This window comes from Syngnathus scovelli, chromosome 13, assembly GCF_024217435.2.
Source record: "Syngnathus scovelli strain Florida chromosome 13, RoL_Ssco_1.2, whole genome shotgun sequence".
Taxonomy (NCBI): Eukaryota; Metazoa; Chordata; class Actinopteri; order Syngnathiformes; family Syngnathidae; genus Syngnathus; species Syngnathus scovelli.
This window is the reverse complement of record NC_090859.1, coordinates 12,285,616-12,312,476: the sequence shown is the minus strand read 5'-3', so window position 1 is coordinate 12,312,476 and position 26,861 is coordinate 12,285,616. Positions and strand designations below refer to the sequence as shown.

Genomic DNA, 26,861 nt, shown 5'->3' with positions numbered 1-26,861 from the left:
AGTTTGATTAAAAAGCCTCGCTCGTTGACGTCATCCGGAAGCGAAGATGTGGAAATTTGAGTGCGCAGTTGGCTTTGGAGCATTTCCTGCACTTTTTTATCCTTCAATCTTTTAAAGAGCTTGTCCCTCAGCTCACTGGAAGATAAAGCATCCTCCCTCGGTGACAACATGATGATTGTCAAGTTTGATGCGTCCCCCAAGATATGCCTTGCCTTTGATTTTTGAAAATGTCAATCAAAATGATTTCGATTAAAAATGGTAACAGGAGCAAGCTCGGTAACCTTTCGCTTGCTTTGTTCAGTGATCTCAAAGAGATTAAATGTGAAGTGCATCACAAAGTCCAACTTCAAATCAATTTGATGCCACACTGACTAGGAGGTGCATGTCTGTCATCGCCATGGTAACCCTACAAAGCATTCTGAGGTAAAAATAAATGAGAATTTCCCCCCAGTATTTTACTCTTTACTAATTATTTATCAGATTATTTTTTTGCTTTGGCTATTTGTTAGTGATTTACTGATTCCTCCAAAACAAATTGATAAAATTGAAAATCAAGATGGATTCATTTTTATGATCTAAAAATATATCGAGGTTTTTTTTAATGGTGTTTGGAACCAATTAATGACTCGTCCGTTCATTTCTATTGGGAATAATGATTTGATTTATGTCACGTTGCTCTTGCGTTTGCTTTTGTTTATGCAACCTCACACCAATACCACATTACTGAAGAAACGCCCCCGTCCGCATCTCCCCCTTTTCTCTCCAGTCCACTCGTGTGACTTCGGCGCGTGTATGAGGCACAAAAAGCCCACGCAACAACGCAGCTGCTTCCATTTCTCACAGCGCGATCCACCAGCTCGCTCCACTTTTGCTGCTCAGGAGAAAGAAGCTCAAATCTTGCATGATGCCCACTTAATTATCTCCTCTTCACCTCCAAAGCAAACTTCTTCAGCCACCTGTTTTCATGTGTTTTATGTGTTTGCGCTCCACAGTGAGGTAGCCTGCATTTTTTTTTTTTTTTTTTTTTTTTGACGGATTACTGTCCCGCACCGTGGATGCTGCTCCCGTTGTGGGAATCCCGCGGGACCAGCCTGGCAACGATCGTTTCTGAGTGGAGAAGGATTATATGCGCGGAGATGCTGGTTTTGGTGCCCCTTCTGTGGCTTCTGCCTTTGAGCCGAGCGGCTCCTCCGCAAACCATCCAGGAGGACACCGGGGTGGTAAGAAGTTTGTGGATTCATACGATCCTGCTTTGTTTTGATTATTATTAAGGGTGTGAAAGTGCACTTGGAGAGCCGTGAGGTTGCGCAATAAATAAATAAATCGAAAATGCTCGGGGTAAATACACGCGTGATGTCACAGCACGCTGACATGAGGCTCACTTCCAGCTCCGTGACAGCGCGAGACAAAGCTACTGAAATAGATGGATGTGTCATTTTCTGCCTGGGATGCTTCAGAAATGTGTCACGACGTCACTTTTTTTGTTTTTTTTTTTTGTTGTGGCACCACATGAGTTCAAACTAATGCTCACGAGAATAAAGGCTGAGAGTTTGGCAAATCTAGCCGAAGCTCTGCTCCTACTGTGCAAGATTATCGTCTCTGCTGGTTAAAAGGAAAAAAAATAAAAAAAAATCGGAACCACTAGAAATGATTGCTCTGTCCTCTCCATTCCCTTCTTTCTTTGGCATTTCGGAGAAAAATCATTTTTTGTGCAATAACGCAGTTAATTGCTATTTCTGATTAGTGTCAGTTGATAAGTTTAATTAGGGGACAAAATATTAGAGACTCAACTGCTGCTGACATCATACTTTTCATCATAATGGCTTTTGGAGCAGATGCTTTTGTCTTCCAGAATAAATTCATGCAGCAAGCCTGGGCGCTCTTAAGCATCTGGGTCTTTAGTGTCCCTCCGGTCTCCATCTTTTGTTGCGCCTCCAGCCAAATTTGATTACGGACATTGTCTTGGCTCTATTGTATTGTTTCCAAATTCCTATGGGGCTTCCGCCTTGATAGTTTCGAGCTCTTTTGCAAACTTGGCAGAGGCTAAATAATGACATAATTATGTTCAATTTAATTGTGTGAAAGCATGGAGGGCATTGGGGTTACTGGACCAGAACTTTTGCTATGACTCTGGGAAAGTTTTTTTTTTTTTTATTATTTGACGGCAGTCAGTTTGTAGATGCAGCAAGCAAACAAAAAAAAAAATCAGATATAAATTCGGTTGGGTTAGGATCACTTGGGAGAGGGTGGAGTCCGACACGTTTCAACAAAAGCAATTTCCAAATAATAGGAGGTGAGGGGACCAGATGGGCCACAGACCCCCATCCCTCCCACCTTCTTGATTGATTGACTTTTTGAAAAAAAACAAAAAAAAACGACTCCTCCCCACCGATCAAGCTCGCCTCAGCTGTTGTGAGCAGGTGGATTAATTTTTTTGGCCCGCTTTTAAGTGGGTTCCCTTTATCTCGCCCCAGTGGTGCTCATAACTGTTATCCATTGGTGACACGGTCCACAAAATAACAACCAGCCCACAGAAGCGTGTCATCCTCCACCTCTCTCTCGCCCCCGCCCCCATGCTGCATCACTTGTACGCTACTGCGTCGCCATCTTTGGAACTAATTAACTAAACCACAAAGTTTAAGCACAGCTCTGAGCCATGCCGTGCTTTGCTCTTATAAGCGTTTGTATTCCTCGTTCCAACATAAAAGCCGATATGATCGAAACTGCTTTTTGATCATCTTGATGATTCTCTTTCATTATGACGCTGAGTTCGGTGGTTTCATGTCATATCGTTTTGCAGATTCTACGTAAAAAGATGTTAGATGGCTAACGGGAGAAAATCATGCTAATCTTCTAATCATGCAATTTCTAGTTCCTCCATCTGGGTTCATTTCCAGTGACTTGAAGGAACATGCTGGGCCCTCCCACGGGACTCACGTAACATGTCTTTCCAGAATTTACATCATTAGCTTTGCTGTTCAATTCTGTTTTAATATCACGAGTAGGGTTTTTGAAGCGAGCATCAAGTTCACCCGCGAAAGAGCAGCCCGTATAGGAAACCTCAAATCAACTCCATGTGGATGGTTTTATTTTAACCACGCTAGCACCACCCCCCTCCTTTAACCAGATCAAAGTTTGGCGTTGCCTCTGCTTTTCAAACGATTGACCAGATTGTATAATTACAGTGGTTTGTGGTGTTTGTGCTGGCTTGAGTACGGACGCCGAAAATAATCTATAGCTTTGCCATCTGAGCTGCCAATAGTCTGCTTTAATAACATGATCAAGAAAACCCTGAAAGGAAAAGCAGCTCTCAAATTGGTTGCAGGAACTGGTTCGTTTGTGTGCAAAAACTTTTATGTGTTTGATATGACTTCACATGGGCATTCCCTAACAAGTCACAGTTGGATAACGAAAAAAAAAAAGGAGAGAGATGAGGATGATTACATTTGCGGTGTCCGTGTCAGAATAGTTCTGGATCCCATTTCTCGGAAATGTGGATTGAAGGCACGGAGGACGATCATAAAAGACTGAGTGGGTGGCAGAGAATAAGCGGCAATGGCCAGTGGCTTCACAGCCTCCTCGCTTCACTTCAAGTCGACACTTTTCAACGTAAGACTTTGTCCAATTCAACATCACCTCAAATTTCAACCTTCCAGAATAGCTCTTTTCTATCTGTTGACATTTTCAAAGCCTCAACAGGAACTTGCAAGACTGAGTAAGCTCTAAAAATAAAACACATATAGCAGACATAAGCCTCATGTGTGTCGGCGTATGTATTTTTGCACATGCATCGGAACAGCTGCCACAATTCCTGAGCTGACACCGGCAGGATGTGGTTCACGATTATGTGTGTGTAAGTGTGTGTGTGGCCTTTACGGCCGGACACAAGGGCGGGACGCAACCCGACCACGTTGAAGCCTATAGGTGCTCCTATATTTGGTTTTGAATCTTACTCTGTGCCTTTGTCAGACGGTGTTCCACAGGGGTCAATTTTGGAACCCTTGCTATTTTTTTTTGTATTCGTTTTAAAGGCCACTGAAACAGTATGCTTGAAAATGGTGATGGCGATCTTGATTATGCAAATGAAATACTTTCAGTCTACAGAGAAAATGGAAGTGATTGCTTTTTTTTATTTATTTTTTTAAAGTGGGTTCATTAGGGCCTTTTGTGCAAGGAACCAGAGGTGGACGCAGTTACCGCCTGATGGACACGACAATCACATGATGACGTTTCAAAAGACGACAGGACAAAAGGGGGCTGCAGTTTGAACATTGCATTCCATAATTGGAGTGATTAAGAGGAGACCGTGGTGAAATCTGACAGCGTGCATTGCTCGGGCCATCGAGTCAGGTTGTTACAGCAGAAATGGGTCATGGCAAGAAGAAAATGCGGCAAAGCTTATGAGTCAGTCAGAGAAAGGCGAGCGTTCGCCGTGCTTCATATATAAGACCACATTCCATTTATAAAATCTTACCACAAACATATGTTTATCCGTTTTCCAAGGATATAATATGAAATGAAAATTAAAGGCAAAGCTTTACAGAAATAACAAAAAATGAAGGAATGGATATCCCAGCAGCAGATGGTAAAATGTCCTAACTCCAAATTTAATTGTCCCTCGAAAAAACTACCCTCATTACTGCTGCACTTAACAGCTGTTTCTAAAGGACAGAATAAAATAGTTCCTTTTTGCCATATTCATAAGCATTTTTTTTCCAATTAAATGTTAAGGAAATACCATTTCCAATCTCTGCAGGATTGCCAAGTGTGTGTCAGATTGAGCACATTTTTTAGAACCTTTCCACCAAAACAAACTGGCATCTCATTATATGCGCTCTGTTACGCCACTAGAGCCAAAGACTTCCTGGAGTGAAGCGCTGGCAAAGACCCGGCTTGGTTCACCACAAAACATGCACTGAGCAGAAATCCTAACTAATGGATGCTACCCGAGTCCATCCTCTTCTGTTCCATTTGGCTGCATATGGTCCAATTAATTCTCATTGATCCTAATGACCAATAAAGGCTTGGTCTAGATTAAAATGTGATGAGATTTGGGCTCAAGGACTCCTTGTAAAAAAGTCTCTTAGAGAGCTTTTGATAAATGGAGCTGTCTGCCTGATATGTGTGGAGAACCACACTTTTATGTTGTCATGTTAAAATCTCGTTTTCTATAATTACCAGTCAGTTTTGAGAACGTAGAAACGAGACCATGTGAGTTTAAGAAGTGAGATTAATTCTTTTTTATTGGAGGCACGTATTTTAACTTGAATTAACACTCAGCTCAGCAATGTCAATACTCGTTTTAATTAAAAGACATCTTCCCACTCCATAAAAGAGTGACTTTCCTAAGAAGTCCCTATAAAGTGATTTGTTTCTCAATACGTGATTGCAGTTAAAACGGAATAATCTCAAAATTTGATATTATTTAACCTATTCTCGTCCTTTTTTGGGTGTATTTTAGTCATTTAAAAGTGCCTGGGGGTAGCTCGGAACAATATCAACGCTATAACCGACTGGGTGACCCTTGCGAGAGTCACCAAGGTCACAAGGTGACATTTCAACGACTGGGTCATTTCCTGTCAGTGAGGATGAACATGAAGGGAGCCAGCAGCTGTGCATCAGGCTTAAACAGGGAGTGATTGTGGGCCAGACGAGGTCACATGCATGGGGGGATGCTTCACAGAGTAGTTGCCGTGGTGACACCATAGCTACGGAACTTGTATATGTGTGTGTGAGGCAACCATTCATTAAAGAGTGTCATGGTAGTGTCACAAACAAAGGTATGGATGTGTGTGGTCTAATTTAGCTAGCATAAATAAAAAGGCCATTATCCAAAGATTTTTGTATTCCAACACGCAAAGATAGCTAGCTACCTTCCAGATTGTGTTAGCGGTCACAAATGGTTGCTACTGTCGTCAACAATACAACGACGTTGTGAAATCAAGTTTAATTGCTAATTAAAGGTGCTAAAAAGAGATTGTATTGTTCGACCGTTGGAGTTTAGCGGGTGCTAAAATGTTAGCGGCTAGCATCACTCAGGTGCATCAGGCCAAATATTAGCAATAATAATACTGTTTTAAAATTACTCGAAAGAACTTTTTTTTTCTTGAATAGAGGCAATATCTTTTGTCAGAAGGAAGCACCACCTTATATTGACTTCTCATGATGGAAAGTATAAATGAAGGGATCACTTGACGTGTCCTCTCAACACCACCCGCAGATTTCAACTAACTCACTGAAATTGCTTTTCCCTCCTTGCATAGATTCCCAGGGTCTAATAACATTGGCAATCATTACACCTTCTCTTCACCAGCCTTCCTCTGAAGCTGTTTGGAGGACAACCCAAAATTCAGATACATTTCTTCAGCGACGAACCAAAATGGCGTAGAAAAGTAAACAACGAGCTGCCCGCTGTCTTACACATTCGCCTTCCCCTTTCAAACGCGACATTGATGCTCGATTTAGCACCGCACCCGAATTCATCAATGTCTCCGGCGCACAAAGCATGGGTTTCTCCTTCCGATCTGTTTGCACTGAACAAGCAGAAGAAATGTGATTCACCCTCAGCTGCATATCAATAAACGCATAATGTAAAAGAGGATTGAATGAAGTTTCGTGTGGGCGATGTCAGACACCCCTGCCTCATGGATTAAAAACCGACTGGATCTACAATTACAGTCGAGATCCTCGTACTGTGAGAAGTATCACTCAAATGAGATGTCAGATTTATACCTCCATGATTTTGATGCTAAAGGCTTTGCATATACTATTCATAGACACTTCTCTACGTGATTCATTATTTCGCTCTGAATGAAAATTTCATTCCGTTCGCTTTTGAAGCTCTTTGCTGATGCCAAACCTTTCTGTATTAAAGGATTACAGGTTCCTGTGTCCAGGATTACCAGGGTACAAACATCCTCACATCCACGTATGGTAGCAAAGAATGAGAGTATGTCAAAGCTGGATGAGAAGCTGCTTAAGCCTAAATGAGGTGTGGATGCGGAGGACATTTGACGAAAGAATACTTTGGCACATACTAAGCTGTGGTGGTTTTGTTTTTTTATTTTTGGTAATTTTATTTTTATTATTTTTATTTTATTTTTTTAATTTCTTTATTTTTTATATTTTTATTTATTTTTATTATTTCTACCACGGTTTGTCTCCATGTTTCTCGCTGGAGAATGTCCTCTTGAAGTTTGTAGGAAGAAATAAAGTATTATCAAGCACTAAAATAAAAATTGAATTAAAAAAAAAAACAATGTGCAACTACACATATTTTATTGTAGTTTTGACACGTAATAAATTAATTTCCATTTACACAAGATCCCCAGTTGGAGAAGATCCTGTTATATGCCCCCGCTGTCACTTTACACCTGTGACATTCTGATGCTGTTTGTATAAAAATACCTCCACTGTAAAGAATTTATGTTCTGTTGCCATCGAAACCGAAACATTCTCGTTGGCATCGATAAATTTGGCCACACTTTCTGATGGAATTGAGCATTTCCACTGTCAAATTTGCACAAATTTCCACAATCACGAACCGACATGTCATCGTGTCCATCCCTGCCGGGCCAATGGTGAGCACAAATTTAGTATCCATGACAACCACGGGCGAAACCTGAGATCTGCGACCAGGTTAGGCTAGGTAGGCTAAAAAAGAACTGAAACAACGTGCGCCGTGTATTTAAAAATAGAACATAAATCATAAGTTAATTAATTGAATGTAATTGTTTACAAATAATAAAAAAATAAATCAAAAAAGGGGTTGCAGTAGATGCTCCCTTTTTCATGTTCCAGTTAAAAGGCGAGTGAACCAAGTGAAGATGTTTGCGGGAGGACTGGCTGACTCCACAGAAAGTGCATTAAAGTAATCCAGCCAAGATGTGATGAAGGCACGGATTAGTGTTTCAAAGTGCGGCTTTCCAACAAAAAGCTTCACTTTTGCCGGCTGCCTTGGAGAAAGAAAAAAAAACACTTAACTACGGCACGATCCAATTTAAAATAGAAAAAAGCACTTCAACTCGTCAAGGCAGGCAGGGGCGGTGTTAGGATTTTTTTCCATGGTGGAATGGGGGGGCAAGGATATTTCAGTGGATCTGCGTAAATAAAATTACAAACCCAAATAATTCTTCAGAAAATGCTGATAAAGATTCTGTATATTTATTTTATGAGAGACGGGTGGAAATGTGGAAAATAATCCCCAAACCAATCAGAAAATTCCCAAAAGTCACCCCCCCCCCCCCCCCCCCATTACATAAAACATTGGTGACCTTCACACATGTGACCGTTCATTGAAGGAATTCACCAATCAGCAGCAGATGAGATGAGGATCAATCTTATGGAGGCTTGCCTGCCTTCCTGCTAAATTGTGAGGCTTAATACAATTAAAGTCTGAGGACAAATCAATAAAGATTAGCAGCTCAAAAGTGTTTGCACCCTTCAAGTGCACCAAAAAAAAACATTAAGTTCTCAAGTGCACAATTTACAATCTCACTTTTGCTGACCTAAAAGATGCATGACAGTAGTCACTAGGTGACATTGAAGTATTATTGTTTGAGGCACGTACAATAATGCAATCTCTCCATGGACATGAAAACTCAACTTCAATTTCCGTATTGCCCACCACCGCTGGAGGTTAGATCTTCCCCTGAATTTGTATGTTTGATGCTCACGGCATATCTCAAAAGGATTGGGCCAGATTTTGAGTGGCCCAAGGACAAATACATAAATCAGAAAAAACACAGGGAACACAATCGGCGGTTTTACTTTTGTTTAAAATTAGCTGCCGAGTGGAAAGTGTGTTAAAAATATAAAAACTGAAACAGTTAGATTGTAAATGTCTATCAAGTAGCTGACCGCTAAGACCTCCTTGGCAGTAGATGGCGCTATACCGCGGCTGTTTGAGACGAAGGGCAAATAATAATCTGCATCGATTGTTGAACTTTTTTGTCCATATGCTAATTAAATTTTTGGATATCAAAAGTACTAGCAATACTCTTGTGGTTTTTTTTGTGAGGCTGGAACAGATCGATATCACTTCCATTCATTTCAAAGGGGAGAGACGATTTGTGTTGTGAATGTTTTGTGGTTACGGAGCAAATTAAACTCGCATGTCAAGTCGCTTTTGGATTATTTTAGTCTGAAGTGTCATTTCACTAAGTGACTTTCTGCTTTATTTGGAGGCAAAATGATGATCAATTACCAGCGTGTCAAGTCGTATTACCAGGCGGAGGATGCGCCTTTGTGACTGATTACACTTGAACTCGACTGTGACGTTCCCGTTTGCGATCCATCTCTTTTTAATCTGCCTTTGTTTAAGGGAAACGTCTGCAACGCTGCAAGTCGTCTTCTCGTAGAATGTCATCTTTTGAACAAAGGAATCATCGGTCTCCGAGGCCAGCCATTTTTAGATGTCGTTGTATAACTCGCTGATGGGACAAGACGAAAGGAAAGTGCTCGAGGAAGAAAAAATGGCCTCCGAATCATTAAGATGTAGAAAGTTGTGCGAGTCAGACCAGTGACATTCACTTTTCTACGGTTCCATAGGCGGCAGTAATATGCGCTTAGCCGAACTGGGCCAAAGTTTACAAGCAAATCTTTGGTGACCTTATGATTGGAACCAACTTTAGGGTACATCCACATAAAAAGGATCATAAACAGTTAGTTGGATGTTTTTTTTTTTTAAATCAAAATAATCTGCTCATGTAAGGTGCTACAGGAAATTTCGGTATGACAATCTTGTTTTGCCTTCAGGACTGGTTGAGCAAGTTTGGGTACCTCCCACCCGCTGACCCAGTAACCGGCCAACTTCAGACCAAGGAGGCCTTGACCAAGGCCATTAAAGCCATGCAGAAGTTTGGAGGACTCAAGGAGACTGGAGTCTTTGGTAAGTAGATGGGTTTTGCAAAAACAAGCCTTGATGATCGTAAGATTTTCCCGACAATTTTTCTTTCCAGATCAAGCTACATTGGGACTCATGAAAACGCCCAGATGTTCTTTGCCAGATGTGTCTGAAAGTGAAGTGTCGGTGGGCCGCAGAAAACGAAGTCTGAGTCCTCCCAACAAATGGAAAAAGAGGCATTTATCCTGGAGGTAAGAAACAATAAACGCTGTTCAGTAGCCCGAGGGATGGCCGCTGCTTCAGCGGCGGTTTGTAAAAGTAGCCCTCTGCTTCATGTGCATGTCCAACCACATGATTCAAAATTCTTTACAACCACCGCCTACAAAACCACAATGCTTTTTTTAAACCCCTCCATGTTTGTAGTAAAACCTGGAAGTAATTGCTCCAGTTGTTGTTCCTGGCTAGAACTTGATTAAATAATTTTTCCCTAAAGGTTGGTTGCTTAGGATCCAAGACTGTTATGTATCGAGCCAAATGAGTGAGGGAAAAAAGTTTCTTCTCCCTTTGCAGCTGCCGAACCATTTCTCCGATTTATAAAATCCCAAATTCGATTCAATCATCACCCTTCTGCAGAGCTTAATGGAGGCCCATTCATTTGAAATGTATTGGCACCAACTCGCATCTGGAACATACCCCTAATCACCGCCCCCCATACCTGAACCACAATTCCGAGCCCAAATCCGACCTAATGAAGCAAATGAACGCCGTTAATAAAACACCCAAGTCCACGGGAATCCACAAATGTACGCTATCACTGTTTACCTCATTAATAATCGTTAAAGTCGCCAAGGCAAGGACGGTTAAAAAGAAGCGAGACCTGATTGAAAGTCAAAAGTAGCGGCTAATGAGGGGAATGCTAACCACAGTCATAAGTCAGCGGCAGGGGTCCGTCATCATGCTAATTATAACCGTAGCTCACAGCTGTTAGCGACTGACATGAAATGCCACAGCTGTATCCATAGGGGGGCCGCCGCTTTGCCGTCAATCCGACCCTCCGACTATTTGAGATAATAACGTGAAGCCGCTTGCAGTAATGATCGGGTACACCAAAGTATGCGGAAGCTACTTTCTTCCCCCCTTGGAACTGTTATAATATTTATGGAGTATTAATATGGTCATTATCTCGGACTGTGTCTTTATATTTTGCACAATAAGATTTAGTCTCTCTTTTCGAGGTTGCTCCAGAGACACGGTAGTTTGATCTAAGGAGACATTTGGCCGTGTGTCTAATTGGGAACAAGGATATCAACCCGCTAAATTGCGTATCGCTAAACAAATTAGCATTTCACAGCTCTGCCGCTATCACGTTACTGGCAACATTGTGAATCAGCAAGGTCACGGGGATAAAAAAATGTTCATAATATGAAAGAGGATGCATTAAAGTACTAGAATAATATTCAGCTCATCCCAATGCAATGAAGTGCAAATTCATTCAAAGTAATACCGTTTGCCGGTCTTAATGAAAGCCGCGCGTTTGTTGGTTCTCCAGAGTGGCCGGCGAAAAAGCCGTTTCTTGCATATTTCAGAAATAATATGAGTTTGTCTGTGAGAAGCAGCATGGTGCTACTTCTAGACATCCAGAAAATAGATAGAAGAGTTGTAATAGAAGAAATACAAGTTGAAGAAGCTAACTGTTAGCTTAGCTGTTAGCTACAGTCCAAGTCTTCTCCTGGTCATTTTTATTGTCGCAAATGACTCTGCAGACAGATTATACAAACACTCCACGCAACCTCTATTGGTGCCCGGTAAAAGCTCGACCTTCAGGTGGCTTCCTAATCGGCTATAATTCCGTTTTATGTCGTCGTCACAGCCCGTGGCTCGGCCTGACTCTGATAAATAGGTCGCTATTGAACACATTTAACATTTACGATTGTCTTCGCCGCCTGAAAAAAAAAAAAACCTTGAACACAATCCACACCACAAGACAATCTTTTGAGACATGTCATCGATACTAATGAGGTCTTATCTTGCTGACTTTGACCTGAAATCCAGGCTTGATTGTCAGTGGTTTCTTTTTTTGTGTCAGCTTTGAATTTGACTTGATGGTGCACATCACACATCAGACAAACCACGGAAAACAGGCCTTGCGTTATTCCAGACATCATTCGGAGGCCCTTTTAATTTTTCCCGACCTTCATCCTCAGCCTGAATAACAAGAATCGTGAATGTGCTGACTCGTCGGTAATACGCAGCTTGGGGTCGCATCTCTGTCAGAGGATTCATTTGAGATGTGCCAGCGTGAGCGTCACGGGTAGGCGTGTCCTTGCCGTCTCGTGCACTCGAGGAGACGCTTCGTTTCAATTAGGAAGCAAATTAGCGCTTGTCACCACAGGGTAGGTCTAGAAAGTGTGTTTGCAGCCAGTGCCATGTACTTAGCGTCATTTGTTTTGCTGTCTCCGTGGGGCTGCACAGCCACAAGAAGTCAAAAGTAGACTGATGAGATGAAGGCCAGACCCGAGTAGTCAGACACTCTTCATTTGAGCCATTTACAAGTGCAGTTTTCAACGGTAGCATGAGTGCACCAGATGTTTATTTCTACCTATCCTGTGGGTAAATGAAAATGGAAAATTTATGAAGGAAAGTTGAAAGGGGAATAAAATTAGCTTCTGAGAGGTTTTGAAGTACTAGAGACAGAGTTCCTCACCCTTTTATGTTATCGGAAGCTAATGCTAGCCAAACCTGATTTGTGCTAAAACAGCTCCCGATGCTAACGTTTTGGTTTCCAAGTAACAATGGTTGATCTAAGATCCCAGCTGCTAAATAATGTGTAAAGGAAATCATGCAGGGGCGGTTAATATGGAAATCAGATGATTAGAGATGTCCCAATTTGAGAAATTCAGATCAGCTATCACATTGCAGAAGTAGGCTGAATGGAAAAAAAATCTAGTTGTTTAATTTCCCACTGGATGGGTAAATATTCACTATTTTTCCGCACCATTTTGCATATACTGTTTTTTTTTTTTTTTTGTCTCAGAGTGAGGAAATTCCCAAAGGATTCCGCCTTACTAGGCCGAGACACCGTTCGAGCACTCATGCATTACGCCCTGAAGGTCTGGAGTGACATCGCCCCGCTTAACTTCCACGAGGTGGCAGGAAGCGACGCCGACATTCAGATCGACTTCACCAAGGCCGACCACGACGACGGTTATCCCTTTGACGGGCCGGGGGGCGCCGTGGCCCATGCTTTTTTCCCGGGGGAGAGATTCACCGCCGGGGATACGCACTTTGACGACGATGAGGCGTGGACCTTCAGATCACCAGGTGAGAGAGAGAGGTCCATGTCCTTGCTGTTCTATCTATAATTACAGTCTGCTTTTATTTGTACAAATCGGATTATATTTGTTTTGACACAAATTGCCCGTGTGCTTCGGTTCTGAGCTTTTATCTTGATTGATCAAGCCAAAACTGTTTCTGCCCTTGAGAGATGTTTGGGGAACCGCAAAAAACTTTTTAATGTTTACAACTTGGAATATTGTCTTGTTTCTTCTGGTCACCTTCCTTAAGGTTGTTTTTAAGGCACATCAAATTTTGTTTGCGCAAAGTTATTTTGATGAATCTAGTGTTTGATCCAAAATTGCACACCGAGGAGAGCTGCTGATTTGTAATGAGGACATGATGCTAAATGCAAACCAGTCTGCCAATTCCTGGTCAGCGCTGGAAAACACTCTACGCTTGGGGCTCAGAAGAGTTTTGTATGCTTCCAAAGTATTTATGGTAATGGTGATGGAAAATGTTCATGTTTTGTCTGATTAGCCAATCATGAATACAGAACAATTTCAAAATCATCTTCCAGGTTTTGATTAGCCTGTTTTTCCGATCAGCGCCGCTCTCCCAATGGATTTCTGAAACAAACGCCTTTTCCAAACAAACCAGCTGGCGTGTGATGTCGCAATGTTCCGTAAAAAAAAAAGCTAACTCAGTTGCTAACCGACAGATGAGGACAAAATCAGGTCGATTAAATCAATGGAATAATCGATGGGATAGCCGATTCCAAAAATATTTGTTCTAAGAACAAGAACAGAAGAAATTCGAAGTGACCAAAGTTACAAGATGACTGCAATATGTCACGAAGCTTTTACTATGAAACCTTTTTCCTCCCTGCAGGAGAACTTTTTATGTGAACCCATTTCCTCACCGCCGTACATTCCGCATCGCCGACTCTCACAATGTACCGTGCATCCTTATCAATCAATTCAAAGAGTTGATCCAACGCCAGCTGCAGCACAGTCAGCTACGTAAACAACCGCACTGCCAATGACTCCTGGGCAGGATTTTTACTAAGTACTTCATCCCCTTTTTGTCACATTTCTCAATCAGCACTTTGTATGCTGGAAACATTTCATCTAGTGATTCTTGCCCGAGATAAAATCTCAGGGTGAAACTTAAGTAATCGCTGAATGTGTCTCTGTTGAGAGACATAAAAAGGGGAAAATAGTCCTTCAAGGTGTAGCTATGCTGCCTAAGCACGTGAGTAATGAATCGTACTGTACTCAAGGTCGGTGGTGTGCAGTGATACAAAGAGTGCTCGTTATTTCCTCTTGGCTTGTTTCTGTCCTGCACACATTTCGAGTGACTCTCTAGTATGGATGACTTCATGTTCATTATCGTAGCTCTTAACTATATATATATATAATGCAATTTAAATGCATACTGTATAAAAGAGTATCAAATAATTTTGGATTCACGACCACGTTGTCCAAAAGGTGTGAATTGACGCATGGTCTCATCCTAAGCAAAAATCCTCTAAAGTGCCACGGTTGCAGGTTTTATCTTGAAATTGCGATGATAGTTTTTTATTGGTGTCGGTATTTGGCGCCGGTCCACTGCGTTCCTAGAGGTCCCTCTATCAGGAGTCATTTGAGAAAACAAGATCTTATTGATTTTTCCATAAAATGTGACAGAAAATGGCACACCAGGCAGCTAAGGACAGATTGTATTGTTGTCCTAAAAGATCATAGTTGATGTCTTGGGAAGTTAAAGCTAGCATGTTTGCTAGCTTGTGTTTTAAAAAGTGCTATTTAAATGATAATTTGCTTGCTTGATGATTCAGTTGAAGTGGGGGAAAAAAAGCGTGGACTTGAACTGAGATGACACTGACGTTTGAAGATTTTAAGTGCAGTTATCTTAAAAGTTGATGTTATTTTCATCAGTCTTTAAGTATTTAGTGATTGTCGGTAGTGGTGGTGAGTACCAACTAAGTTCAAGTGGCCTTCAATCGTGCGTGTGTGGGTGTATGTGAATATGAATCATCGAGTTCTGAAAGTTGTTTTTGCTTTTAAGACAAACCCCCACTGTGTTGAAGCCCCTCAAGGGTGAAATTTGCATCCGAGTGCATCGGACCTTTTAATCTAAAACGCAAACACGCAGTTACGTACGGTATATGTCCGGCTGGTCGCGGAGGGATTTGTTTGAAGATGGAAATGGAAATCCAGAAACGCCTCAAAACAAACCAAAACAAAGTCATTAGAGCTTCAGTGCTAGCGCTTTGCTACTAGCTAAAATTGTCGACAGCATTGCGATTACACTTCACACCGCAACATTAAGTGACAGTACAGCCGTGCCAATGAAAACATGTTTAAGCCTTTCGTAGAAAACAAACAGGGCGGCCATTTTGAAAATAATGAACTACAATTTTGTAGACAGAAAGACATCTTGCTTTGTCTTATATCAAAGTGCTAATGCACTGTCAGAGTGACTAACAAAGTCTACTTATCACATTAGAACATCACATGAGGTTATAATCAACACAATATAAAAGGAATTAAATTCGTAACAGGCAGTTTGTTGATGAAACGCTGCTTCCAAGATTGACGATATAATTGACTCGCTATGGGCGCTAGCTTTAAATGTTTGGTCAAATAGACCAATAGCGGCTTAGCATGAGGAGTGTGAAAAGTATTTTTATGTCACAGAGGTATTATTAAGACACCTGGGAATATTATTGAGGGGAAACGTGACTCATTTCGGAAGTCCGCCCAAAATAAGACATTCACTGGGGGTTGACTTGTCTTTTTGCTTCATTGAGCTCATTGGCCAGCTCCTCGGAATGGTGCAACGCTTCCATCGGGGCGTCGCTAATTACTTCAAGTCGCACACATATTCCACTGGCATACTCGCTTCCGTCCCACAACGGGCTCCTCCATCCTCACCAGACGTGTTTATCACGGTGTCTGCGTATCCGCCCAGACAACAGCTGTTCAACTCAGCTGCTCTCCTGCCGAGCTATCTGATCCAAAAAATGTTCAACTTTCCCACAATGGTACGCTGATGCCTTCAAGAACTTGTTAGGTCATCTGAATGCTAGCACTTCAACTCCGTAATCATCTCCAGAGAAACGGACCTTATCGGATCAAATCCAACGCTGAGTAATTGCCTTTGCTAATTCCCTTCCACCACCTCCCAGTGCATTGTTCTCAGCGGGACATTAAATCTTGGTCCGCAAGGGCCGACTCCTAATGTGTGTGATGATGCTGAATCGTGGAATATTAAGCAGAACACTTACTGGACCGGTTCACCGCTGCTGTAGCGGACTTCCATTAAGACTTGTAAGAGGGGTTATATCAAATAAGAGGTCTGAAAATTAGTGTTCTATTTTTTTTGTGTGTGTGCACTGATAGGCATTGGACGTTTTTTATTAAGTACCACGCATGAAGCAATCTGCTGCTGACAGCCAATTATCTTGAGTGTAAAAAATGCCTCGTTAAGCAGGTGAATTGTTCTCCCGCGGTGCATATACTAAAAAACGGAGATAGAAGACGCTTTTGATTATTACGTCCTGGTTGAGCTTCTATTCACTGGAATTATGTTGCACGTACGACGATATCGTTGATTAAGATGGGAAAAAATATTTTAATTGAGCTAAAGGTAAGGGAAACATTTTTTTTTAATACTCAATGTCATGTTCAAATGATTCTATGGAAAAAAAAGCTTTGGCAAAACGTTTTGGCCCCGTTTCAGCACAATAAAAGCATTTGAGATGATGGAAAAGCTCCTTAATGACTCATGAATTCATCAGCCTTGACTACTAAATGTAAAAGACTTTTGATTGCCTGCAGTGCGGTTTCAAAGCTCACTCTGCCTTTAGTCACCACATTTTCTTCACTTCTACTGTGTCTGCCGGCATCCGTTCATTTATCCTCGCAAGGGGTTCTAAACATGACGCTCGCTACACCAGTTCAAAGCCCTTGTTCTCCTCCCTCTCTTCTTTTGTTCACCTTTCCTGTCTGCACCATGTGCTTTTGTAGATTACAAGCACTATTTGTCTCGCCAAAATCCCAAATGAGACCCGGTAGGACAAAAGTATGTCCCCCTCGTAGGTGTCAAGCTAAGGTTACAGTCTACAGGGGCTAGCTTAACTTTGTTTAGCTAGCTTAGCTAGTGCTCCGCAATCCCACAAAACCTGAGTTCTGTATAAAAGCGTTCAAATGTGGAATTTAAGGGGCTTTTTCTTTTGAATAGCCCGAAGTCATCCCCAAGGTGTCTTATCTGCTCTCTGACTGACTGGCAATACAGGGACTCAGGAAGGCTTAGCAAAGTTATCTCCCTGCTGCACGCTCGACTGTGCCACAATCCTCCCGATTTAGCCTGCCATGCCGCTTAATTTGTTCACTAAGCAGATGAACATCCAAGGGATATCACACCTGAACTGAGTTTTAGAGACGGAACCATAGGCCAAGATCCCGGTCTTGCATGACTCTCTGCTCTGTTTACTTCAGAGTCTCACGGGATGGACCTGTTCGCAGTGGCCGTCCACGAGTTCGGGCACGCCATCGGACTTGTCCACACCTCGGCCATGGAGTCCATCATGAGACCGTACTACCAGGGTCCGGTCGGAGACCCTCTCAAGTACGACTTACCCTATGAAGACAAAGTCCGCGTCTGGCAGCTGTATGGTATGACGGATGTTGTTTTTATTTATTGTTTTGATTTTTTCAAAACGTTCGGACTGGTGAAGCTAAATCAAATCGTATCTACCTGGTCCCAGGTGTCCGTGATTCCGTTTCCCACACAAATGAGCCGGCCAACCCTTCCCAAACGACCGAGCCTCCCATCCTGATGGACATTCCAGAAAACAAATCCATTCTGCAGTAAGTATAACTGTTTTTCTGATTTGAATCTTGAAAAAACATTGAGGGAACACGGGCGGTTTAGATTAAATCCTTTTAGGGTCGCCACTTTTTACTTTGTGCTCTCCAAGTTTATTGGATGTCCATTTAAACTTTCTATTCACAGATCCGTACAATTGCACCCGATAAAGTAGAAATTCATAAACATCACAAGTTCAACTTCATTAAAGGTGAATTCACATCTTTATAGCTTTCCGTCCTCGGCTTTTTCTTTCATTTTTGCCTAATGCTTTCTCACTCATGCTGAGAAACAGACGTAATGAAGCTATGCGGGAATACTCAAGCCTGCCTGCAAAAAAAAAAAAAAAATCACAGTTTGCATCCTAATGTGGAATATGTGCTCGCGAGTCAGTTCATGCCATTAAGTCGACACCCTGAAGAAACGGAAGCTTCTATCCGACTATATCAATTATTAAGGATAATTCAACTTAATTTGATATGTTTATGTATTCCTTGTATTCCAACGGTTTGACGCCGAGGTTCCACTGGTTTCCGACAAGTTCCACGAATGGAGTCTGGCAATCCAAGTAATAAAACTAGATTAGCTCCGACAAGAGCGCCAATGGTGACCCTTACGTGTTAATCGAGAGTCGAACGCAGCGCCCGCTTCATCTATTTCCGCCTTGACAGTCTAATGGAGTCGTCATTACAGATGTGAGCCGCGTCCCGTCTTTTAAATTGCTCATAAACCAACAGGTTCAAATTCACCTTGTCGGCCATGACGCCTAGCGCTCTTCGGTTAAGTCCGATCGTGAACCGTATGAATAAATCTGAACAGGTAATGAGATCTTGAAAGGAAGGAGATGATTGTCCACTTTTTTACCGATTTTTAACAATGTTCTTTTGCTCACGTCGATCTCAGGCTGGCGCAAGATGCCCCAGACAGATGCACCAGCTACTTTGATGCCGTGGCCCAGATACGAGGCGAGGCCTTTTTTTTCAAAGGTAACCCGAGCACAAAGACGGAATGAGGGATGCAAACACTGGAGGGGGGCGGGGCCAGTCAGGGGGGGATGAATGAGCAGAATGAACTCAAAGGACGGGTAGAAGGAAAATGGATGAGAGGAGTTTTGCTGTGGACGCCCAACTGAGACGCGAAGGGAGACGCTGGTTCCTAAATTGCATCAAGCTTTCATGTTTGCCCTCTTGAGTGGGCCGGGGCCTCCTGCAGGGGAAAGAGCTTTTGTGTCTTCACAAGCAACGCTGTTTACTTGAACTGACATTTTGGAAAAAACTAATCTGGATTACAAATGCACCGTTACCTTTTAAATGTTTTTATTTATCAGAATGGACTTTTGATTCCGGTTTCACCTTTGAACAAGCCATGAAAATCTTTTGATAAACAAAAAAGGCCGTTTTTTCTATACAATCGCAAGATGTAATTTAAAGTCTGGAGGGTTCTCGCTTTGTCTCGAGGCTTAAAATCGTGACGGCTTGCGCATGCTAAAGAGAAATTTCAAGTGTGTTGTCGAAATGGGTTTCTTGAGAGTGACGTGATTTCAAATAATGTTCTGGTTTGGAATGAGAGAAGAAAATAAAAAGGATGCTGGCTTTGACTATTAGTGTTTGGGACTTTGTTGGATTTGAGGAGAAGAGAGAGAAAGAAAAGCTAAAATTTTACCAAATTAGAGTTTTATTGTTGCCAAATAAGAATCAACATCTAATTTTTTTTCCTCTTTGCCTTCATAGGAAAATACTTTTGGCGGCTCACGCGAGAGAAGCACCTGGTTTCTCTGCGTCCGGCTCAGATCCACTGGTTCTGGAGGGGCTTGCCCGCCAATCTGGACAGCGTGGACGCCGTCTACGAGAGACCGGGCGACCACAAAATCGTCTTTTTTAAAGGTGCCTCAAACTTTCAACACCTCTTTTAGCACGCTAGTGAGTAAAACATCGATAACTGTACAAGAATCAATTCTCATTTTTTTTGCATTAATGACTTTCATCACTGCGTAAAATCAATCCATGCTGCCAACTGTGAGGGAGGACTCAAAAATAGAAGGAACTTTCTTAGCGAGTCTTCTCTAATTAATGATGCTAGCATGGCTAAAACAAAGACGACTTCAAAACACCGTGTTGAGCAGATTTTTTATGGACCACTGTTGGTGCTAAAACCTGGAAAAGCCTCTCTATTGAAAACTGCCAAGGTATATCACGAATAATGGCCACTTTGGATTTTTTTTTCCCCTCTGCTTGTTCAGGTCTCAAGTACTGGGTATTTAAAGACAACGTGATGGAAGAAGGTTTCCCGCGTCCAATTAGCGACTTTGGTCTGCCTTTGGAGGGCGTGGACGCGGCCTTTGTGTGGCTCCATAACGAGAAGACCTACTTCTTCAAGGACAGTCGCTACTGGCGCTACGACGACCATCTGAGACGGATGGATCTGGGTTACCCCAAAGACAGCACGCTGTGGAAGGGGCTGCCCCCGCACCTGGATGACGCCATGAGGTGGTCCGACGGTGGGTCGTCAAATGTGTCTCCAAAAAAGATTGGATACAAGGGAAATTAATTTTTCCGTGTTTATTTAGTAGTCCGGCCATGTTGCATACGAATCCAGCTGCGTGTGTAACATAAGGCGCACCGTGGGCCCGAGTAATGAGGAAAAACGTAAACAGTTTCAACGTCGGATCAGTGATTCATGAAATTAAGCCCTCGATGATATGTGTTGTGTTTTTCAACGCTTAATGAGCGCACAGATGATTCAGCAGATCTGACATGCAAATTTATGTATTATTTTCATAGTGTTGTGCAAGAAAAAGGAACAAGTCAAACAAATTGCCTTCCTCCTCCCCCCAAGTTATGGATGTTGACTTTTGAGTGACAAGCGCCCTCTAGAGGCCGTAAAAATGGACATGATAGTATTTTTTTTTTGTCATGTCGCTTATTTACATTTCCTCCTTTCCACCCAGGTTCGTCGTACTTCTTCAAAGGGAAGGAGTACTGGCGGGTGCCGAACAGCGACATGGAGGTGGAGGCCGACTACCCGCGCCTCATCGCCAAGGACTGGCTGCTGTGCACCGACATGCAGTCGGACTCGCCGGGCGCCAACGCCAAAAGCACCGAGAGCAGGGTCAACACGCACCCTCACCCGGACCACGCCGAAAACGGCTACGAGGTGTGCTCCTGCACCTCGGACGGCGCCTCGCCTTCGGGGGCCCGGCCCTCCCCGTCCCCCTTGTGGCTACTGCTGCCCCTCTGGACGCTCACGCTAGCCCTCCGACCTCTACCACTTTGATGCCAAAAAGACATTTGGATTAGATTATATAATACTTTTGTTGTTATTTATTACGCAATCCTTAAAGCAGGTTCTTGTTTGATGAGGGCATTTTGAGTGCTACAATCATTTTTTGCTTCACATTTTTTTGCTCCAAAACACCAAATATATTTTTTTGCATCCATGAAGGAAGAAAAGACACGAGAGGCAGAGTTTGCCATTGAAAAACTACCACACACTTTGTGTCATTATGACTGTATTAAAAAAAAAAAAAAAAAAAAAAAAAAAAAAAAAAAAAAAGAAACCACCACACCTGAGGAAAAACAACCAATCAGGGCCTGAAAGGTCTTTAAACTTGGACAACCGGTGTCGACGTGTATCGTGACACTGGAGTTTTACTTATCAGTTTTATGTTCCATCTGCTGTAAATTCTCTACACTTGAACCATGTCACATCCTTCTTTCGGAAGTTTTGCCGCTATGCTAATTAGCATGCATTGACACCAAAAGATTAGAAGTGAATGAGGCCTTCATCAAAGATAATTTAGTGTGATCCATCATGACTTGCTTACTGAATGCTGTCACTATGGACTTTTCTCCTTTAATGAGCGCTCTGGTGGAAGTAAACAAGAGCAAAGCATTATGGGACCCAGTGAGCACTTTTATGAATGACAATGTGATCCCCCCCCCCCCCCCCTTCTTGGTTTTCTACAAGTGCTAGAACTCAACCCACAGAAGTCCAAACGTGCCAGAAGAACATCTGCCTTCTGCTTTTGCAGCCGGGCCGCCAACTTTCAAACAGCGGCAGAGGGAAAAGCGCCGTCGCTAACGGTTTCTTTGCTAAAACTCCCTCAACTGCTCCCCTGTTTGGTTTTTCCAGGCGGTGAGCATTTCCACATCTGCTTCATCTTTTTTTTTTTTTTTTCTATTCCCCATCGCCAAGGTGATAGCACTGCGCCTGTAAAGTTCTATTTCTCTATTATACTGATGACTTGAGGGTTTGAAAAGTATATCAAGTGTATATTTTAAGTTGCATTTTATAATGTAAAATATTTTTGTAGAAAAATTAAAATGTATATGAGAGACTTGGGTCTACTAGGACTATTTTTGTTCGTAAAGACACATTAGAGGCTACGTGGCATCTTGCAGACGCCAACTGGCAGGTTTTTCTTTATCAGATTTTGTCAGATGTATTTTCATCTTGCATGCAGAGCACATCTTGTCAATCGACACACACACACACACACACACACACACACACACACACACACACACACACACACACTCAGAAGGTGCTTTACTAGCAGACTTACTGGCAGAGGGATCATTCCTGAGTGTACAGCAGAGTGTTTCTTAAGGGAAACAAATCAGACGCTGTCAATTCTTGGTACCATGATCGGAAAGAGTTCAGTTGTTTCTTATGAACAAAGTTGATGTGATTCTATACAAATGTTGCTTTCATGGAAAAAAAAAATATATACGTATATATATATAAAATTTGCTTTACTTTCGAGGAGTAATTTTTCCTGGAAGAATTTACACAAAAACAAAAAGCACTGACAGTGACCGACTCACTCGTAAGAGTGAAAAATGAGGCTGAGATAAACATGGTAAACAAACATTTGCGAGAGAAGACAAGTGAAGGAAATTAAATGTCATCTTCTGCAGAGACAGCTGACAGATGAGGAAGCAATTAATAGCCTGAAAAATGATTATTCCTATTTTTTTTTTTATATCCAACTTTCAAACCTTATTTGGATCACGTTGACCTCAATTCATGAGGAAATTATACCGTATTATTGTATGGTATTAAAAATGGCGACAAGTCATTGCAAAGAGGCTCGTTTGGAAATTAGAGATGTGCGCGTGTAAAATAAGTAGAAATAAGGAAACGGGGACACGTAATGACCACAGCAGAGTAAAAAGAAGAAAAAAAAAATCAAACATGACAGGATTAATGATCCTATGGCAATTTGACTGGCTGATATATAAATCTATGAAAATTGTCTTTTTTTCTTCTTCTTCTTCTTGAACAGCGTGTCATCATCATCATTAGTGCAGAGCTGCTTTGGGCTGAGCAGAACCAATCAATCAGCGAGATAAGAAATGGATAGTGAACATGAAGCATAAAGTTGGAAAATGGATGTTGGTCGTGTCAAATGTGTCAAATATTCGGCGTCTGCGCCAAACTGATTATTTCTGCTGTCGCTACTGACGCGTTATAAACTTGTGGTGTCATAAACGCTTGAACACTGAACTTCTTCAAAATAAAGCAGCGCAGCCCGATTATTGGTATTATCACGTTATTTGACAAATGAAAATGCGTCATTTTTATCTCAAAGAAACACAAATACGTCCACATGTGTGTATTTTGAAGCTTTTGTCGCCCTCTACTGGACATAAAGCAGATTACACAACGTGTCACTGTAGATTTCAATCATAGGTGACCCAATACTTTTGACAGGGAAGTGAAAAGATGCCACATTTCTTTTGGGACGATCAAAAGGCACTGCTACGAAATGTTCCTCGGGCTGAAGCTCAAAAATCAGAGCAGTGAGCGATCATTAGCTTTTACACAAGCTTCACTTGAGGTCGCCCCGGGCGGGAACATTCTGGATTCCACCTTCAAGTGTCAGCATGGCTCAAGCTGAGGAGCAATGTTTCAACATGTCCGTAGTCACAGTGAGAAGTCCTTCCTGAGAACTTGTAATTTTTTTTTAAATCAACTGTAGAAGAAAAAAAAAAAAGGGAGGGGGGGGGGGCTGCAGGGCCAAATGGCCTCCCGGGATTCGAGGCATTGTGTGAGCCACTCCAATCACCTCTTTAATCTCAAACCTGCTTCGGAATACGCAAGTGAAGCAGTCAGGAAGGGACCTGTTTGTCTGCACCAGAACCACACCCCACCAGACCCCCTTGATCGTATCGCCCGGCTACCAAAGACTTTAAAATTCTGCCCATCACCTTGGCATCGAGAAGGTGAAGTGAATAATTAATGTCTTGCTCTCCCAGTGCAGGTAATATTTCATCTAATTATGTCTCACATACTCTGAATCGGTTTTTGGTTGTAATGCAGTTTAAGAGACCCCCCCCCCCCCCCTCCATAATAGTCCCTCCCTCTTTGGAATAACCAATCAAGGTCAAGGGTCAACAGAGATCAGAAAGTCTTTCCCTCCACACTTTGACTGTTGGGAACTTCTAGAGGAAGCATGCAACACATTTATGGTAAGTGTCAACTTCTTAGTAGGGAATAATATTTGATTTGAAAAATAAAAATTGATAGATCGGGTTTTATTATTTTTAACTTTGGCACTATTTTATTGTTCTCAAATGATCATGAATGGTTTTATTTTTATTCATGAACACCATTTTGTTTCCGCTGTAATTATAGAAATAGATAAAAATAGTCATTTCATTCTATTCAGACACCAAATTGAATCCAAGACTGCCCCCGACCGTCGACTCCTTCCTGCAAGGAAATGTCAGGATGACTCTGGAGAACGCTCATCTCTGGAAGTCCTTTCACCGCATCGGAACTGAAATGATTATCACAAAACACGGCAGGTAAGTTTATTCCCTTTCCGTTTTCGTTTTCAAAGCTGACCGAAGCGTTTCTTCCAGGAGGATGTTTCCGCATTGCAGCGTGACCGTGACGGGCCTGCATCCATTTGCAAAATACGTCATCTTGATAGATATGATTCCCGCTGACAACTTCAAATATAAGGTTACACTGATTTATTTGGATTCTTTGAGTTTGAAAGAAAACCTTCCTCCAGACGTCAGGCTGCATTTCAAAGCCTTTAGTTGCTTCCTGTTTGTGCACTCTCAGCTGGAGACTCCATTAATTAGCATCCTATTCAGCAAAGGCGACAATACATCCAATGGCTCGTCAAAAAAGCTCACATTTGCCCAGAGAGGCACGGGCTTCAAAAACAAGAGTACAAGTCCTCTGCACAAATATTGGAACGGCTACATCATATGGGCTTAATATGTGAGTCTTTCTGCAGTGGAAGAAGGACGTATGGGAGGTGGCGGGGAAGGGAGAACCTCAACCTCCGGCTAGGTCCTACACGCACCCCGACTCCCCAGCTCCAGGGGGTCACTGGATGAAGCAGTCGTTGTCCTTCCTCAAGATGAAGCTCACCAACAATACTCTGGACCAGCATGGACACGTGAGACACACGTGAGGTTGCCTTCATTGTGAGTCCAGTTTGCATATAAAATTTTGGTGTCTTTAGATCATCCTGCACTCCATGCATCGCTACTACCCGAGGTTTCACGTCATCCAAGCGGAGAGTCCCTACACGGTCCACTGGGGTCCCGTCCAGTCCTTCTCCTTCCCAGAAATGACCTTCACTGCAGTCACCGCTTATCAGAATGCTAAGGTAGCGGCGTTGCTGGGGGGTCCTGACCCGACTTTAAAACATGTTTAATTTCTTCAAGATCACCAAATTGAAGATAGACCACAACCCTTTCGCCAAAGGATTCCGAGAGGGAGGCACTCACACACAAGGAAAAAGGTAACTGTGATTAAATTTATTTTGTAAATTAATGGCAATGTTGAGATGGTGCAAAAACGCTTTGAAAAAAGAAAAGCAGGTGAAATGTACATTCAGAAGACTTTCCATCCTGCACTATGAATCTGCCATTTCCAGGCACAGACAAGTTTCCAGACAGCAACTGGAAAATTGTAGCTCTTTTCAATACAGTAGTTTTCTTCCAGGGCCTAATAAAAGTCAAGCTACACAAGCTATGGCATGTTACCAAAAATGTATCTTTCCTTTTTGCCAAACTCGCCCCCCACAGTATGAGATGATCAAATAAAATGTCTTTTTTGTTCGTAGATGTCATTCAAGCACAAGGCATCCCGAGAAAATATCCTCGCCAAAAAGAAAAAAACCTTCCAAAAGTCCTTCAGGTAAAAAATCAACAACAATTTTGATGTTGCGCAAAAGAGATTTGAGTCATTATAGGCACGAGCTGCAATTCTCTCACAGGCCTTCAGAGGGCGCCCTCTTCTTCTCAGTCAGAGGGAACAGGGAAGCACCAGGGTGCAGGAGCAGAGTCAGTGAAGGTTCCACCTCCCAGCTGGAGTCAGGACCCCTCAGAGTCTCTCCAGGCTGAGCCGCTGGAGCTTCATGAGTACGAGTATAGTTGTGAGGAGCAGATGGTGCCTGCCTCAGTGGCCTATCAACCCAACAGGTATGATGGAAGAATGATGAACTACCAATAAAAAGTCATCCATGACTGAAAATTGAAAATATGTCCTCCAGGGCTGTGGAGTATTCCAGACTTGTGTTCTCCAGCAATGATGTGGATGCTGGGCAACTACTCGGCACGGTGGAACATGGAGCCCAACAAAATGGCTACCACCCGCACAGCAGCAATATGGCCGACTGGAGTCAATTTCCGCTCTTCTCCTACTCCCGCTGGTGAAACTTCTCAATGAACCAGTGTTATTGGAGATGTCTTCCTGAGTGTTAAATTTTGATTTTTTTTAAAATAATATATTGTTTTGTTTTTATTGTAGTGTGTGTCTATTTCGATCACACCGTGTGAAAATGAAGCTTCAAATGTGCTTCATGAACCAGTTGTATTTTTAGACTCCTCTGTTCAATATTGGG

At 42.3% G+C, this 26,861-nt stretch overlaps 3 protein-coding genes across 4 annotated transcripts in view; 2 read left to right on the top strand and 1 right to left on the bottom strand.

Annotated features, from left to right (window-relative positions):
• The window catches only part of LOC125980192 (syntaxin-2), a 45,521-nt gene that overhangs the window by 17,295 nt on the left and 1,365 nt on the right, over positions 1-26,861 (bottom strand). The gene's annotated exons all lie outside the window — the stretch shown is intronic.
• LOC125980189 (matrix metalloproteinase-17) lies at positions 604-21,546 on the top strand. Its single transcript, XM_049739305.2, has 10 exons — positions 604-1,220; positions 9,757-9,889; positions 9,960-10,095; positions 12,879-13,165; positions 17,620-17,796; positions 17,889-17,991; positions 18,893-18,975; positions 19,720-19,872; positions 20,229-20,486; positions 20,937-21,546. The coding sequence occupies exons 1-10, from the start codon at positions 1,056-1,058 to the stop codon at positions 21,260-21,262; spliced, it is 1,821 nt and encodes a 606-aa protein (XP_049595262.1). The 5' UTR covers positions 604-1,055; the 3' UTR covers positions 21,263-21,546.
• LOC137840876 (T-box-containing protein TBX6L-like) lies at positions 24,346-26,470 on the top strand. The gene is made up of 8 exons (XM_068652829.1): positions 24,346-24,462; positions 24,663-24,801; positions 24,859-24,961; positions 25,245-25,409; positions 25,476-25,622; positions 25,681-25,757; positions 26,082-26,155; positions 26,235-26,470. The coding sequence occupies exons 1-8, from the start codon at positions 24,447-24,449 to the stop codon at positions 26,468-26,470; spliced, it is 957 nt and encodes a 318-aa protein (XP_068508930.1). The 5' UTR covers positions 24,346-24,446.

Bases quoted from the DNA above. Each gene is read 5' to 3' on its own strand.
- LOC125980189 (XM_049739305.2), top strand. From the start codon at position 1,056: ATGCTGCTCCCGTTGTGGGAATCCCGCGGGACCAGCCTGGCAACGATC. The intron at 13,166-17,619 runs GTGAGAGAGAGA...TGTTTACTTCAG, and splicing joins GTGGACCTTCAGATCACCAG to AGTCTCACGGGATGGACCTG. The intron at 19,873-20,228 runs GTGCCTCAAACT...CTGCTTGTTCAG, and splicing joins CAAAATCGTCTTTTTTAAAG to GTCTCAAGTACTGGGTATTT.
- LOC137840876 (XM_068652829.1), top strand. The intron at 24,802-24,858 runs GTAAGTTTATTC...CGTTTCTTCCAG, and splicing joins ATTATCACAAAACACGGCAG to GAGGATGTTTCCGCATTGCA. The intron at 25,410-25,475 runs GTGAGACACACG...TGGTGTCTTTAG, and splicing joins CTCTGGACCAGCATGGACAC to ATCATCCTGCACTCCATGCA.